This window comes from Citrus sinensis, chromosome 8, assembly GCF_022201045.2.
Source record: "Citrus sinensis cultivar Valencia sweet orange chromosome 8, DVS_A1.0, whole genome shotgun sequence".
Classification (NCBI taxonomy): domain Eukaryota; kingdom Viridiplantae; phylum Streptophyta; class Magnoliopsida; order Sapindales; family Rutaceae; genus Citrus; species Citrus sinensis.
In genome coordinates this window covers 16,930,421-16,946,628 of record NC_068563.1, presented here as the reverse complement: position 1 = coordinate 16,946,628, position 16,208 = coordinate 16,930,421, and the positions used below count along the sequence as shown (strand labels likewise).

Here is a 16,208-nt window from a genome sequence, read left to right as displayed (position 1 = left end):
AAAACATAGGGGCTTTTTTAGTTTTTTCCATTGCCCTTAAACTTTTGCTTTCTTTTTCAGTTTCGGGGACATACGCAAATGGGTTTATCTAACCTCAAACCGAACCAATAAAAAAATATTACTCTTTAAACATATGTTTAATTCAATTAACAATATCTCCCCATATTTCTTTCATCATTAGAACCTCAAACATAAGAAAATGTAACATCAATATTATAAAATTTCACAAGTGTTAAAATCTGTATTTTACTAAATTAATTATGGATAATCACAAAAGTTGTCATTAATGCCATTATGTCTGCTTTTTATTAATTCTAAAAAAAAATAAACTATAATAGTTTCAATGTCTATTTAGAGTTATAGAGACAACACTTGTACAAGGGGAGTGAAACAAATCAAAAGAAAATCATCAATTATGACACATACTACTTGAATGGCCGTAATCATAAACAAAACCAACTTTTATATTCATTTCACTTTCAATTCTAAGCATATTCTTTGTAATATTTGACAATGGCTATTTTCTATTGGCCCCAAGCTTTTACTTACTCTTTCAATTTAAGGGGCATAAGCAAATGGGTTTAATTAGCTTGGAACTGAACCAATTAAAAAAAAATCAATATTCCTGAAACGTACATTCCCGTGTCTCATTCATCAACGGTATCACAAATATAAGAAGCCTTAACATCACTACCTTGCGTGGAAGTAGATGATAGCAGTAACGACATCGACGGTAGACACGGTAGAGATGACAGTGGATTAGAACTGAATAGCTCAATGAGACTGACTTAGCAAGACTAAAAGAGTTGTGCTTGTGCTACCATTGAGAGTTGTGGAAGAAGAAGATCAACCATGCTTATGCCATCACTGATTGTTGTGAAAGAATAAGATTAGCATGTCCATGTGCTGCCGTTGATCGTTGTCAAAGAAAAAGATCAACTCTTGCTTGTGCTGCCGCTGATCATCATGGACGAAGAAGAGGAGAGGAACTAACAATTAGGGATTTTCATTTTCTTGGCTTTGAGCCATTCGTGAGGTGAGAGCATGGGATTTTTTTTTTCATATATATATATTTTTAGGCTAAACTCAGCAAGCATGGCTGCTTGGGCTAAGAAGTTGTGCTTGTTACCAGTTTTATAAGTTTCAATTTTTGTCAAATGTTTTCAATTATTTAATAATCAAACTCATCTGAGCTAGATACACTATATTGAATCCAACGGTGATTTTTTACCTCTTTCTCTAATATGTACAGGTACAATATCTATGCCCTAGTGGAAAAGATTACAACTATCTTTTGTGAATATTCAACAAGAAATTGAGGTAATTCTCAAGATTTATATATGTACATAGAGTAAAAGTTCATTTAGTTCAAATATTTTAGGATTAATGTCTTGTTAGTTCCTATATTTTAAAAAATATCTTATACTTTCATATCATTAAATTAGGGATATCCTGTTGTTATTTTTTATTTCTTTTAATTTGTTTTTATAATATTATCATTTTACAACAGTGTTTCTTTTTTTTTTTTTTTTGGGATATCAATAAAAAGAAAAAAAATTAAATTATCATATTTACCCCAAAAAAATAAAATAGAACTTGTCTATCTCATTGAAACATAGAAAATATGACTGTCTATTCAATTTTCATGCTAATTTTCTTCTTCTTCTTCTTCTTCTCTATTTTTTATTTATTTAATATAACTCCACTCATTTATCCAATGACCAAGCCAATTTCTCCTTCTTCTTTTTCTTTTTGTTTATTTAATTCCACTTTTCTTATTTTTACTTTGAATTGGGCATCAATAGCAATTATCTAAAAAAAATCAAGTTTGGAAATACAAAATTCATTAGAATCCTTATAGATAATAGTGGAACAAAGTACACTGATGCCCCCAAGTTGGAAAAAATGGTCACAAAGACCTCTAAGTTTTCAATAAAAAATACCAAGGTCCCTTCTACCCTTTGGCTCTATAAACCAAGAAAAATTGACCCTAAAATTTTATAATAAATAGAAATATAACATTAAAATAAATGTCATTATTAAGGCTTTTATTATTGACATCATTGTGCTGATAATGTTATAATTTATTTATTTCTTTTATTAGAGATTTGTTTCCCTTTATTAGATATTTATCTAGTCTTTGAAATTAATTAAAATTAGATTATGTGAATATTTGAGAATATTTTTGGAAGCACAAATGAAGCAAATTAGTGTCTAAGAGGATTTCATATCAAAGAGATCCAAATAAAAATAACTACTACATTAGTAAGTATATCAAGTATTTATGGAATATTGGACTCTTAAGAAAGCATATCTTGATATTCCTCTACTAGGGTTTGGGTTAAATACTACTCCTATAGAGAGAAGTATTTCACTCGTTGAAGTAACGAATAAGATATATCGTATTTTATATCAAAAGCAACCAGTGTAGAGAACGAGAATAAACCTATTTGGCCGCATATCAAGTCTTTCATTAAACATTGTTTATATTTACTTTGGTCTCTTTAGGATGAAGAGGTCATTTGTTTTGTTGAAGGGATCATAAGGAAAGCAGCAAACACAATTGAAGAAGAGAGGTTCTCACAAAGAAAGGTTGACTAAGTTAGATACAACGAGGTGGTGATAAGAGTAAGATGGTGCCTGAAATTGTGTAAGAATCCAAGAGGTTGTAATCTTTTCATGATTTATTAAATTGCTTATTATCTGAGCATGGCCCTGTGGACATAGGATAGTAATCCAAACCACATCGAAATCCTCTGTGTGGTTTACTTTTTTCAATTTACTATTTCTAATATATTTATTATGAATGAACAGTAGTGTGAACAATGTAATACGATGAACACTGACTGTGAGCAGTAACGATGAACAATATCGTGTGAACAATAATTGGTGAATAGTATTTTCAGGATTAATTAATTAGAAAAATTAATTTGTCTATTGTTTATTTTGCCTATACTTGTTAAAAATATATCTAAATTCTTAACAAGTGGTATCAGAGCAGTGTTGTTAATAGTTTGTTTGGTGAGATTTTGGGATCTTGATCTATTTTCGTAGGCATGGATTTGCGTAGAGAAAGAGGATCTTCTGCCTGCCCATCATTACTTGATGGCATCAATTATTCATATTCGAAACAACGGATGACTACTTTTATTGAATCCATTGACACAAGAGCTATGGAATGTGTAAGAAAAAGGCTATAATTTACCCACCAAGGTTGATCAAGATAGAAACATAATTCCTAAGCCTATGGATGAATATTCCAACGCATAAATTCAAGAATCTGGCTTTAATATCAAGGCTCTTAATGTTATTGCCAATGGAGACGACATCAATCAACATGATTTAATATCTACATAGATGACTACCAAGGAAGCTTGGGACATTCTTCAAGACGTTCATGAAGGAGACAATGTAGTAAAACATTCTGAACTTAAAAATTTACGATTAAATTTGAGAATCTTAAGATGCATGAATATGAAAAAAATTACTGATTTCAATGTTAAACTTCTTAAGATTGTTAATACTTTTTATTCTCTTGGTAAACGAGTTTCTGATGAAGAATTAGTTAGAAAAATTTTGAGATCTTTGCCGGATAGATTTCTTATTAAAGTTGCCTTTATTGAAGAATATTGTGGTATTAGCACCATGACTAGAAATCAAGTGATTAACAAACTTCAAACTTATGAGACTAATAATTTGAAAAAGAAGAAACAAAAAAGAATTGCTTTTCAAGCTGAAATGCCAAATTCAGAAAATGATGATGATGATGCTGAAACAAAAATAAAAAAACATGAAAAAATCCTTGGCTATGATCACCAAGAAGGTTCAAACTTTAACTATAGGAAATTTAGGAAACAACAAGAAAAAAAAAATTCTCATGAAGCCACAAAAGGGTAAATTTTCTTCCCATTCTAATTTGTTCGAAACTAATATTGATCGAAGTATTCGATGTAGGGCTTGTGATGGTTTCAATCATATTCAAACTCAATGTCCTAATTACATTCTGAAAAAGAAAATGATACAAACGACGTGGAGTGATCATAATGACTCAAGCATTGATAATGAAGATATTGTTGGCTGAGTTGTTATTCATGATAAGAAATTGAAACTTAAAGATTCCGATGGCAGAAGGCCGGGTCAAAGTTTCTAAGGCAGCCCTAGGGGAGCCCATGAGGAAAGGCCAAAACGAGTGTACTATAGCCTTTGGCCTTGGGGCCTGAGGGGAGGAAAATTAGGAAACAACAAGAAAAAAAAATTCTCATGAAGCCACAAAAGGGTAAATTTTCTTCCCATTCTAATTTGTTCGAAACTGATATTGATCGAAGTATTCGATGTAGGGCTTGTGATGGTTTCAATCATATTCAAACTCAATGTCCTAATTACATTCTGAAAAAGAAAATGATACAAACGACGTGGAGTGATCATAATGACTCAAGCATTGATAATGAAGATATTGTTGGCTGAGTTGTTATTCATGATAAGAAATTGAAACTTAAAGATTCCGATGGCAGAAGGCCGGGTCAAAGTTTCTAAGGCAGCCCTAGGGGAGCCCATGTGGAAAGGCCAAAACGAGTGTACTATAGCCTTTGGCCTTGGGGCCTGAGGGGAGGAGTCTAGTTTCTCTCACAAAGTAACTCTATTTTTCTCCCTTGGGACATTCCTTGGGCTGGCAGGAGTGCCCCCAAGCAATGCCCCACCGCCGCAGGGAGGCTCTGATAGTTTTTTGGGAATTTATTCCAAAATTATGCAAAAAAAAATCAGTTTTTCTTGGAATTTTAGAAAAAAATCCCGCAAAACCACTCTAGGGCTCCAAAACAACTCCCTTTTTTTTTGTGGTCTCTCGTCGCTCGTGGAAAGGCGCATGCAGAAGGTCGGCTCAAAGTTCCAAGGCAGCCTTGGGGGGCCCATGAGGAAAGGCCAAAACGAGTGTGCTATAGCCTATAGCCTTGGGGCCTGAACGGAGGAGTTGGGTTTCTCTCCAAAAGTAACCTTGTTTTTCTCTCCTTGGACATCCGTATCTTGGTATCTGTCTTTTCTTTTTAACTTAGTTTTTCATTAATCACAACTTGTATATGAAAAATGGGTAAATGCTTATTTAATTTTATATTTTGACTTAAGTATATGTTTATTTTTATACTTTAAAAAAAATTGAAGAAACTCCTAAAGTTAAATATGTTACATCTTTATTCTTATTTATTTTTTCTTTTTATAATAATATCTTTCAATAATATTCTTAACATTAGTTAATTTTATATAAAGAAATTAATTGTCAAACTAACTAATAAATATCAGTGTCAAAGAGTTTTTTTATACTTGACACATAATTTTACTTATAATTACTCATAAATAAATTAATATCATCCAACTTAAAGTAATATTTAATATCCTGACAATCTTAATAATAATTATTTTATAAAAATTAATTTACGAAATTAATCCTAAAAGTAAAATAATAATATAAATTTTGTGGAAATTTTTATGTTACTTTTAAGGTTAATTTGATAAATTATCATTTTTTTATTATCATCCCTAAGAATAATATTGCAAGGACATTATTGTAGAAGAAAAGAAAAAGTAATAAAAAAATTATCACTTTTTATTTTTAACATTTTTTTTTGTTTGGAGAAGAAATTGAAGATCAATAATGAAGTGCTATGTGTCAATGAAAAATTGTATGATTAAAAATAATCACCAGAGGGTACCCAACCTAAACTGGGTACACTTGATTATGAGCTAGTACATAGGGTACGCAATATCAAAGGCAGAATAATTTAAAAAAATAGATAAAACGCCAACTGTGTGAAATATCTCCATTTCTCAAAGAGAATATTTGATTTTGCATAATCAAATAAGGAATATTTTGTTGAAAAAGAAGGGACAGTTGATTGTCACACCTACGAAAAGCAAAAGATAGCACACCAAGAACAGTTGTCCTCAATTGTCACACTAAAAACTACCAAAATAGCCTTTGCAGAGGTGTCTTAGACCACCGTACAGTGTGCACCACATGTACAAAAGAGCAAACCACGCCAAATACGCCCTTCTTGCTCCCCAAGCATGCTCCTACAGCCTAAAAATCATGATAAAGGTAAAAGACAAAAAAAATATCGTGGCAAGGACAACAAGATCACTATTAGAAACACACCACCTAGCATAGCAGTCAAGGTACTCCTAATATAAAGACACTAAGGTTCTATTTTCCTTATAGACAACAATAAAAGAAAACACACACACACACACACACACATTCCACTAAGGCTCACTTCTTCATCAACCTCCAGCCTCATTATCAAGAGCTTGCAAGTTCTTGATGCCATAAATAGTTTAAGAAGCTAGCTTGAATGTTGAAATGTGGTCGTCAGCTCCACCTCTAACCTCTTTTATTCTTTTACAGGTCAAAGGCATCCTTTCAAGCTCTCTCACTCAAGTGAAATGCAAGTTATGCAACCCAAGAGGGAGGGTGAATTGAGATTTTAAAAACTTATGCAACATAATTCGCACAACAATTTAATCTATTACCTTAATCAAATAAAAAACAATAAACTCAATAAAGTACAATAATAAAATAATAAGGGAAGAGAGAGCAAACAAATAATTTTTATGTGGTTCGGCAATCATCGCCTACGTTCACTTCTCCAAACCAACCATGCTCGAGGATTTCACTATCCAAACCTCTCAAGACTTTAAGTTCTTTACAATTGACTTCCAAGGTTTCAATAAACCTTTACAACTAAAAGATTATCTCTCAATCTCTTCACACAAGTGTTTCTCACACTTATATACTCACAAATTTGATGAGAAAATAAAAATTACAACAAAGAACTCTCTTTTAGAGTAAATATACAAATTATAGCACAATAATGATTCAATATATGAAGATTTACGAAATGGAAGTTCAATATATGTTGTATGCACTTGTTTATACTTGCAAAAGTCTTAAAATTGAAGTTGGAGTTGAGTTTTTATAGATAAAGCCCGAAAACTAGCCATTATAGGCAAGTTCGAGCAAGCAAGCGACTAGCTGCTTAATTTATCCGCCTCCCCGATTCAGAACAGTAAAGTTACTGTTAAATTTGAATATTGCTACAGTAATATTGTTTATAAAATTATAATTTTTCTCAAAACTTTCTGTAATTATACTATGACTCAGAATGTCATAGAACTTTACAAACAGGTCCAATTTTAGAATTTTTAAATAATACTTGTTATTCCCAAAATTTTTTAAAATTATGATATGGCCCAATACATGATAATATTTTTCAAATAGTCCTTTTCAAAATTTAATAAAATACTTATAAATTTCAAAGTTTTCAAAACGTTTTCGATTTAGCTCAAAATTTGAAAATGTGAAGCTTTCCTCAGGCGATTAGCCACTAACACTCTATCCACTAATGATAATTACAGTCAGGCCCTCAAACTTTCATAAATTATAGAATGGCCTAAAAAGTTTCAAATGTTTACAAATAAGTCCAACTCCGAAATTCAAAACAATACTTATTAAAATCAAAAATTTTAAAACTTTTTTTTATTTTAGTCCACATCCTGAAAAATAACTAACTTCATAAAATACTTAGCTTATAATTGTAAAACTTTTGATTTATGAAAAAATAATGATTTATTTAAAAAAAATCTTGAGCTTCTCAAATGCTAAATCATTCATATATTAAATCATACTAATTTTATAAAAATTGTCGCAATAATGAGTCTGTTGAGCTCTAAACTTTATTCTTGATCGCGCCATTGTCCATTGAGTGTCTTGAACTTGATTTCACGTGATTCACTTCATCATAAATATTTTCCTTCAAGAAATAGTGAAATGTGAAATACAATATTTTTCAAATCACTTAAGACACATGTTTGTTATCATCAAAATTACAATATATGTAGCCCTTTAGGTTAACAATCACTCCCTTTATTATTATGACAAACATCTCATGTATTTTGACATTTATATTCCCCTTTAATACTTGACATACATGACTCAACATATAAAATAAATTTAAAACAAACTCCCCCTGAATATATGATCTATAACAATCTATAAGCTCCCCCTTAATATTTCAAAAACATACATAAATAGTTAAAGATCAAAATACATATTACCTGTCTCCGAATTCAAAATACATGTCTTCTCCCCCTTCATCATCAAAATTACTATAAATCCATGCTTAGACCAAAAATAACACCTCAATGATTAATCAAGAAACATATCAAAATTAACCAAAGAGTTATAATATTCCAAGAATCCAGAAAATATCATCCAAATATCAAACAACAATAATTCGTAATCCACAATTAAAACAATTATGCATATGAAAATGTAGTGTAGATTAAAACAGAGAACTGAAATCAATATGAAGATGGTGGAGTCCTAGGTGATGAATATTGATACTCAATGCCAAAATCATTACAAAAATTCTCAAATGCATGATTTTCAAATTCCCCACTATGATTACTTCTAATACAAGAAATATCATATCCATTTTCATTTTGAACCTTTTTTACAGAAAACTCTAAATGCATCACAGGCGTCATCCTTTTTAGCTAAAAACAATATCCATGTGCATCTAGAATAATCATCCACAATCACAAATGCATAATATTTGCCACTTAAACTAGCATATCTAGAAGGTCTCCATGTGAAGTAATTGAAGTTGTTTTGAAGTAGAGACATGATTCTTGTTTTTGAAAGAAGTTTTGATTTGTTTTCCAAATTGGCAACTTCACAAATTCTATCCTTTTGAAAACCGATTTTTGGAAAACCTTTAACCAAATCATTTTTCAAAATTTTTGAAATCAAATCCATGCTTACATGACCTAGCCTTCTATGCCATAACCAACTATCATCATACAATGCAAAAAAACATTTATCATGGCTAGATGCACAATCTTTATCAATGGTATAAACATTAACACATTTAATTCCTACAAACCAAATCTTGCCATCACATGCATTTTCAATAACACATCTAATCTTATAAAAAATGACTTGATAACATTTGTCACACAATTGACTAATACTAATCAAGTTGTAATTCAATTTTTCAACCAAACATACATTTTCAATTAGGGTCGAGGAAACATTACCGACATTATCAATTCCAAGAATCTTTCCCTTTGAATTGTTTCCAAAAGAAACATCTCCATCATTTTCAATTTTGGTGAAACTTGAAAACCATGTATAGTTTCCGGTCATATACCTTGAACAACCACCAGCCAAGTACCATTTATTCTTCTTCTTTTCCAAGCCTTGCAGAGAAAATTTCAAGTCTTAGGTACCCAAACCTTTTTGGGTCCTTGAGTGTTAGCAATGGTTCCTTTTAGAATCCAAATACATTTTACTCCATAATATGCATTTCTTTTGACAAGACATCTAAGCTTTATGTGACCATTTTGATTACAATAGTGGCATACTACTTGATTGTTAATGGATGTACTCTTCACAAAGTAGTTCTTATAATTTTTTTGTTTCAAATTAGGCTTATAGCATAGTCCTCCTTTATCAAACACATATTTTTGTAAATTAAGCAAATTATCCAACATCTTTTGCCCATTTGTAAATTTTAAGACAATAAGTTCAATATTCTTTTTCTTGAGCATTTCGTTTTCCTTTTTCAAATCATCACATGTGGCTTTAGATGCTCATATGAAGTGCTTGGTTTCTCATTTGATAATGCAACTCTATTATGCAAAGTTTTATTTTCTAATTCTAAACATGCAATCTTTGCACTTAGAGATTCATTTTCATTTGTAAGCTCTACAAATTTCTTCTTAAGGCATGCATTCTTTTTACCAATTCTTATCCAATCATCATGCAATTCTTTAAAAGCGTCATACAACTCATCATAAGTAGAAAGATCATTTACCTCATCAAGTTCATCATCATCTCATATTGCCATAAGTTCTAAGTTTGACACTTATTGTGAATCTTCTTCATCACTCGATTCTTCATCGCTATCATCCCAAGTAGCTACCATGACTTTCTTCTTGAGTTTGTTGAGAAGTGGGCACTCTGATCTTATATGGCCAGAATTCTTGCATTCATAGCATATGATTACTTCCTTCTTCTCCTTTTAATTCTTGAAGTTTTTAAATTTTGTTCGCTCACTAGTTTTCTTGAAAAAAATTCTGAACCTCCTCGCTAGCATAATCATCTCCTCATCATCCGGCTCACTTTCCCCATCACTCTCATATTTTGAGGCTTTGAGTGCAATGTTTTTCTTATTTTCCTCATTATTTTTTTCTGCTGCCAAGTCTTCCTCATAGGAAATAAGAGAGCCAAATAAATCATCAATAGATAATGTATTTAAATATTTGGTTTTCTCAATCACAGTCCTCTTAGGTCTCCATTCTTTTGGAAGTGACCTAATAATTTTCTTGACTTTCTCGCTATTCAAAAAAAAAATTCCTAGGGCTCTTAGAGTGTTCACTATGTCCGTAAATCTTGTATACATAGAACACACTCTCATTTTGTTCCATTTGGAATAATTCATATTGTCGGGTGTATCTAATAATTTTAGACTCTTTAACTTGATTTGTCCCTTCATAGACAACCTCAAGTTAGTTCCATATTTCTTGAACACTCTCACAACTTGACACTCTATGAAACTCTTTCCTATTTAGAGCACAAAACAAAGCATTCATTGCTTTGGAGTTTAAAGATATCTTCTTTTTTTTCTAACTCACTCCATTGACTTGAAGGTTTTGGAATATCATCTCCTACTTCATTTTTTATCATAAGCATGAATAAACCATTACAAACAACTTCTAAAATTTCATAATCTAAATCTTGTAAATAAATTCTCATCCTAATTTTCCAATAGGGGTAGTCATTGCCGTCAAAGAACGGTGGTCTAGTTGTGGACTGTCCTTCCCTAAAGGTTGAGTCATTTTGGATTGCCATGGATCTTTTACTCTAGACGGTTAAGTCCTAATAAGAGAACCAAGCTCTAATACCAAATGAAATGCAAGTTATGCAACCCGAGAGGGGGGCGAATCAAGATTTTAAAAATTTATACAACACAATTCGCATAAAAATTTAATCTATTGCCTTAATCAAATCAAAAACAATAAATTCAATAAAGCACAACAATAAAATAGTAAGGGAAGAGGGAGCAAACACAATAATTTTTACGTGGTTCGGCAATCCTCGCCTACGTCCACCCCTCCAAACCAACCGAACTTGAGGATTTCACTATCCAAGCCTCTCAAGGCTTCAAGTTCTTTACAATTTACTTCCAAGGTGTCAATAAACCTTTACAACCAAGAGATTATCTCCCAATCTCTTCACACAAGTGTCTCTCACACTTATATACTCACAAATTTGATGAGAAAATAAAAATTACAACAAAAAACTCTCTTTTAGAGTAGATATACAAATTATAGCACAATGATGATTCAATATATGAAGATTTGCGAAATGGAAGCTCAACATATGTGTATGCAATGATTTGTGCTTGCAAAAGTCTTAAAATTGAAGTTGGAGTTGAGTTTTTATAGCTTAAGCCCGAAAACTAGTCGTTATAGGCAAATTCTAACAAGCAAGCGGCTAGCCGCTTAATTTATCCGGCTCCCCACTTCAAAATAGTTAAATTTGAATATTGCTACAATAATATTGTTCACAAAATTAAAATTTTGCCCAAAACATTCTATAATTATAATATGGCCTAAAACGTCATAGAACTTTACAAACATGTCCAATTTTAGAATTTTTAAATAATACTTGTTATTTCTAAAATTTTCTAAAATTATGATATGGCCCAATACATGATAATATTTTTCAACATAGTCCTTTTCAAAATTTAACAAAATACTTATGAATTTCAAAGTTTTCAAAACTTTTTCAATTTAGCCCAAAATTTGAAAATGTGAAGTTTTCCTCAGGTGGCTAGCTGCTAGCCCTTAGACGTTTAGCCGCTAACTCTCTGTCCACTTATGATATTTATACTAAGGCCCTCAAACTTTCATAAATTATATAATGGCCCAAAATATTTTAAATATTTTCAAATAAGTCCAACTCCGGAATTCAAAGCAATATTAATTAAAATCAAAGATTGTAAAACTTTTCATTTTAGTCCACATTTTGTATAGAAAGCATATCATTTTCACTTTGGATTAATTATATAATAATAAAACATTGTTTCCACGAGTTTCGGTGGGTACTTTCTTTACGTGTAAATCTTTGGTCTCTTCTAAAAAAACTCATCTTTTCCTTCTTTCAATGTAAGTGTATCTTTATCATTCAGTAGAATATTAACAAAACTTTCATGAGAGTTAGGTAAAAGTACTTAAGAGGACTACTCGACAAAACTTTCTTAAGAATCAGTCAAAGCACTTAAGATGATGATTGCTTCTCATATTCCATATTAACATCAATGTTTTGAAAATTTAAAATTATGTTGTCAAACTCATTAATATTATCTTTCACTTTTAGTGAGAGTCCTTCTTCCATGAGAAGACTATAGTTTTTAAACTTTAAGCATCCTACAAAGATAGGGATGGCAAAATCCAGGTCCGGGTCCGGGTTTGGCCTTTCCGGTTCCGGACCCGGATGAGAATTCGTCTTACCGGACCCGGCTAAAACCCGGATATTTTGAGTGCGGGTCCGGTACGGGTTAAACCCGGAAAAATCCGGGTTCCCGGATTCCGGGTTTTAAACCCGGATAATGTTTTTTGAACCTAATTTCTCAGTTGCTTTGAAAAATCCTTTATCAAACTTTTCTTACTAGAACCTGCAAGGAGTAAACGATGAAGTAATGAAAATTGAATAACTAAAGCCAGATTATTATCAACAAGATCACTCAACCAAAGCTTCTCGAATTCACAATATCACTCAACCAAAGCTTCTCGAATTCACAATCTTAAAAGAGAATTTTTTTTTTCAAGATCCCATTTATAGCCTTTACTTGTTCTGCAATTGCCTTGTTCATACTCCCATCAAATCACAACCAAATACCCTTCCAATAATCAGAACCTAAAATGAATGAAATCATGTTCTTGGGCCAACTTCTTGAAAATATCGTTGATGAAACTGCTTGCCCGTGGCCTTGCTGGAGATTGCAATATCGAGATGGAGCTGCTTCAGGATTGGTCTTCTTTGCATGCTTCTTCTTTTTCTCGACTGTGCTGCCTTCTTTGGTGATAACTGTCGGCGATTTGCTTCGGGCTTTGGCGGTGAGGATGAGGAACAAAGCATGATTCACGGTGATTTGATGAGGAAATATTTGGTTGGCTTTGGCGGCGCGGCTGTGAAACTGAAACTAGGGCAAGGCTGCTATTTTTTTTTCAATTGTTTCTATTTATAATATAAAAATAAATACACCCGGGTCCGGGTTCCGGATTTGCGGGTTCACCCAAATCCGGATCCGGACCCGGAAACGTCCGGGTTTAGAAAATCACATCCGGATTTCGGATTTTATTTCGTTCGGTGCGGGTTAAACCCGGCCCGGATTATCCGGGTTCTTCCGAGTCCGGGCCGGGTTCGGGTTAAATTGACATCCCTATACAAAGATCATAAGCCTCTCTATGAAAAAAACCTCTCTTTAAGTATGGTAAATGAGTTAGATCTGGTTGTGCTTGGCCAAGCCCAAGCCCAAGCCTAGGCTAAGGCTCAAGACCATGTTTCCTTAAACTAGTCTAGCCCTTAAAAAGTTTGTCCAAATTTATAGGGGCTAGGCTTTTTGAAAACTCGGGCTCTATAAATAATTTAGAAAGCTAGGCTAGGAATTTTCCAAGTCTAGTTTCGACTCAGCCCATCACCGTTGCTAATAATATGATAGTTTTGGGTTTCTTGATGACGTAAAAAATGGTTATATATTGTTCCTATAACTTTTAGATAATGATAAAGGTTTGTAAGGTGCAATTAGGTTTGTTCGAGAAGTTTGTGACTGTTTGGCAAAAGAAGTTATTTTAAGACTTTTATTCATTGGTACGGTTGTAATTAGCGGCAGGTTGGCTAATCACAACTTTGTCGTGATCTTTATAAAATAAGTGGTGTTTTTGTGCAAGAATCTCTACAACAAGGATATAAAAATTGGAAAATATGATGGAGACAATTGAGACTGCCAAAGAAATTCAAACATTTTGGGTATTAATTAATATTGCTTAATTAATAGGAAATAAAGTTGTCGTTGTTATTATTATTATTATTAAATAATGCTTATATCTCATATTAAATAATCCTTTTTAATGTTAATCCAAGGGAATTGCATTTAAATCATTAATTATTTTTAAATAATTTTTTATAATAAAATTATTGTTACAATCCAATCCATTACGAACAACATAAGGTATATTAGAACACCCCTTAATCTTTTGTATACACTTTAAATTAATTCCCAACTCAACTGGCATCTCCATTAGAAATTAATAACTAGTTTGGTATTGAGGTTAAGCAACTAAAACTTGAAAGGTACAGCACTAAAGTGTTTAGTAAATACTATCTACTACAATTTGAAAACTACGTTAATTGGACGCCACATGTATATTATAAAAAGCCTACAATATATTTGTTATTTTTGTAAAAATTATTATTTAAAAATCATATTAGCTACACATTATCAAATTTTACTTCATAATTATAGTTTTTTTTTCATAATATACTAAAATTTAAAAGTTACATCACATCAATAACAACCAAGCCCTAAGTGCAGTTTCTACTTATATACGGATCTTGTAGAAAGTGAAACATGTTCTCCTCTTCCAAGCTCACCCAGGCTTCAATCGCGTTACCTTCTTTGTTGTCCAGCAGTATAACAGTTTCAAAGGACATTCGTATACCACTCACCCATGCGGGCTTACCCCAGCCAAAATCTACATAAATCGGAAACCTACAACAACTTGTATACGTGCAAACATCTGCCTCATCTTTATTTAACTCTTCACAATATTCTTTATAAGAATCAATCACGGCCGAGAAGAAATCATCATCACCAAATTCATCAGTTTTTGCAGAGTCCAAGCTAGGGTTTCGAAATGCATTGCCAATCAAATCGACAAAGTTATGCAACTCCATATTACTCTCATCTGCATTAAACCTTGGGTTAGTGAATTTGTAGAGGTTTCCATAGCAATTTTCTGATACTCGTGGAACAGTTTTCCCTCTCAAATTCATTGGAAGCATCAGCAGAAAGTCCCTCAAGTGGCCACGTTTTGCTCGAAGGGCACTGATGTGAGCCTTCCATATTAATGCTATTACCATCTGAACTCGAGTGACTTGGCGATCATCAACTTCAGCCTTTAGCTTCGTTATTGCTTTCCCATCAAATAGAAATCTCTTGGTGACAATCTTCAGTCCAGATTTTAAAGGGGCTGCTGCAGCCTCGATGTTCGGTAAGTCCCTTACAGCTGGGAAGAAAATACCCAATTCGAAACTAGGGCTACTCACTTCATTTAACCCTAAACGGCATGACTTTGCCCATGCGTTGATGAATGTTGAGAAGGCGAATCCATCAGCTATTCTGTGCGACATGCAAATGCCAATTGCTAATCCACCGCAGTTAAACATGTTGATTTGTGTTGCTAGTAAAGGACTTGTTGCTGATTCAGCATAACCATTTGGAAGAAACTTGTTTAATAGATCAGTCTCAAATTCTCCATTGAGAATACGAGAGAGTTGGCCATCAACTTTGGCCTCTATAAATTCAACTCCTTCATCGTTGCAATTTACCAAGGCATTTTCACTGTCATATCTTCCGGCTAGTGGGTAATAAAGGGTTAGTATTTCTGATAATGATTTCTGTAACAAGTTTATGGTTACAATATTTTGAGGCTTGTTGTTATTGTTGTCATTTGCTGGGTAGTAAAAAATGAAAGGCATGTATACTGGGGGAGCATGCTGATCAATGAATGATACTTTCATGTGTTTCGGATGATTTGGAATTGAAATAATTGAGGGTTTGATCAATTTCTTGGAAAGAATTTGAACCTCCATAAAGAAATCAATAGATGTAAGGCAAACGGGCTTCAAGTATTATGGATCAAAGGAGGGCACCCGCTTGGTTCTTAGCTAGTCTAATTCCTCTATATATTTATATTGTATTTACGAATTTAGGATAATTTAATTCGGTTGGACTATTTTGACTTAAAATTTTAATAGTTCTTTACTGTTCAGTATATTAAATTCAATGTTAAAGGGATCCTCTTTCTCCGTAGTTAGGAGAGGAGTCTTTTGCAATGCTAATTACATAACCATGTTAGCACTCTATCCT

General features: G+C 32.5%; 1 protein-coding gene across 1 annotated transcript; it reads right to left on the bottom strand.

The window, feature by feature from the left end:
* Positions 1-14,641: 14,641 nt before the first annotated feature.
* On the bottom strand, positions 14,642-15,859 carry LOC107174416 (acetyl-CoA-benzylalcohol acetyltransferase-like). The gene has a single exon (XM_015525287.2). It carries the CDS (start codon positions 15,857-15,859, stop codon positions 14,642-14,644), a length of 1,218 nt encoding a protein of 405 aa, XP_015380773.2.
* Between the last annotated feature and the right edge of the window lie 349 nt (positions 15,860-16,208).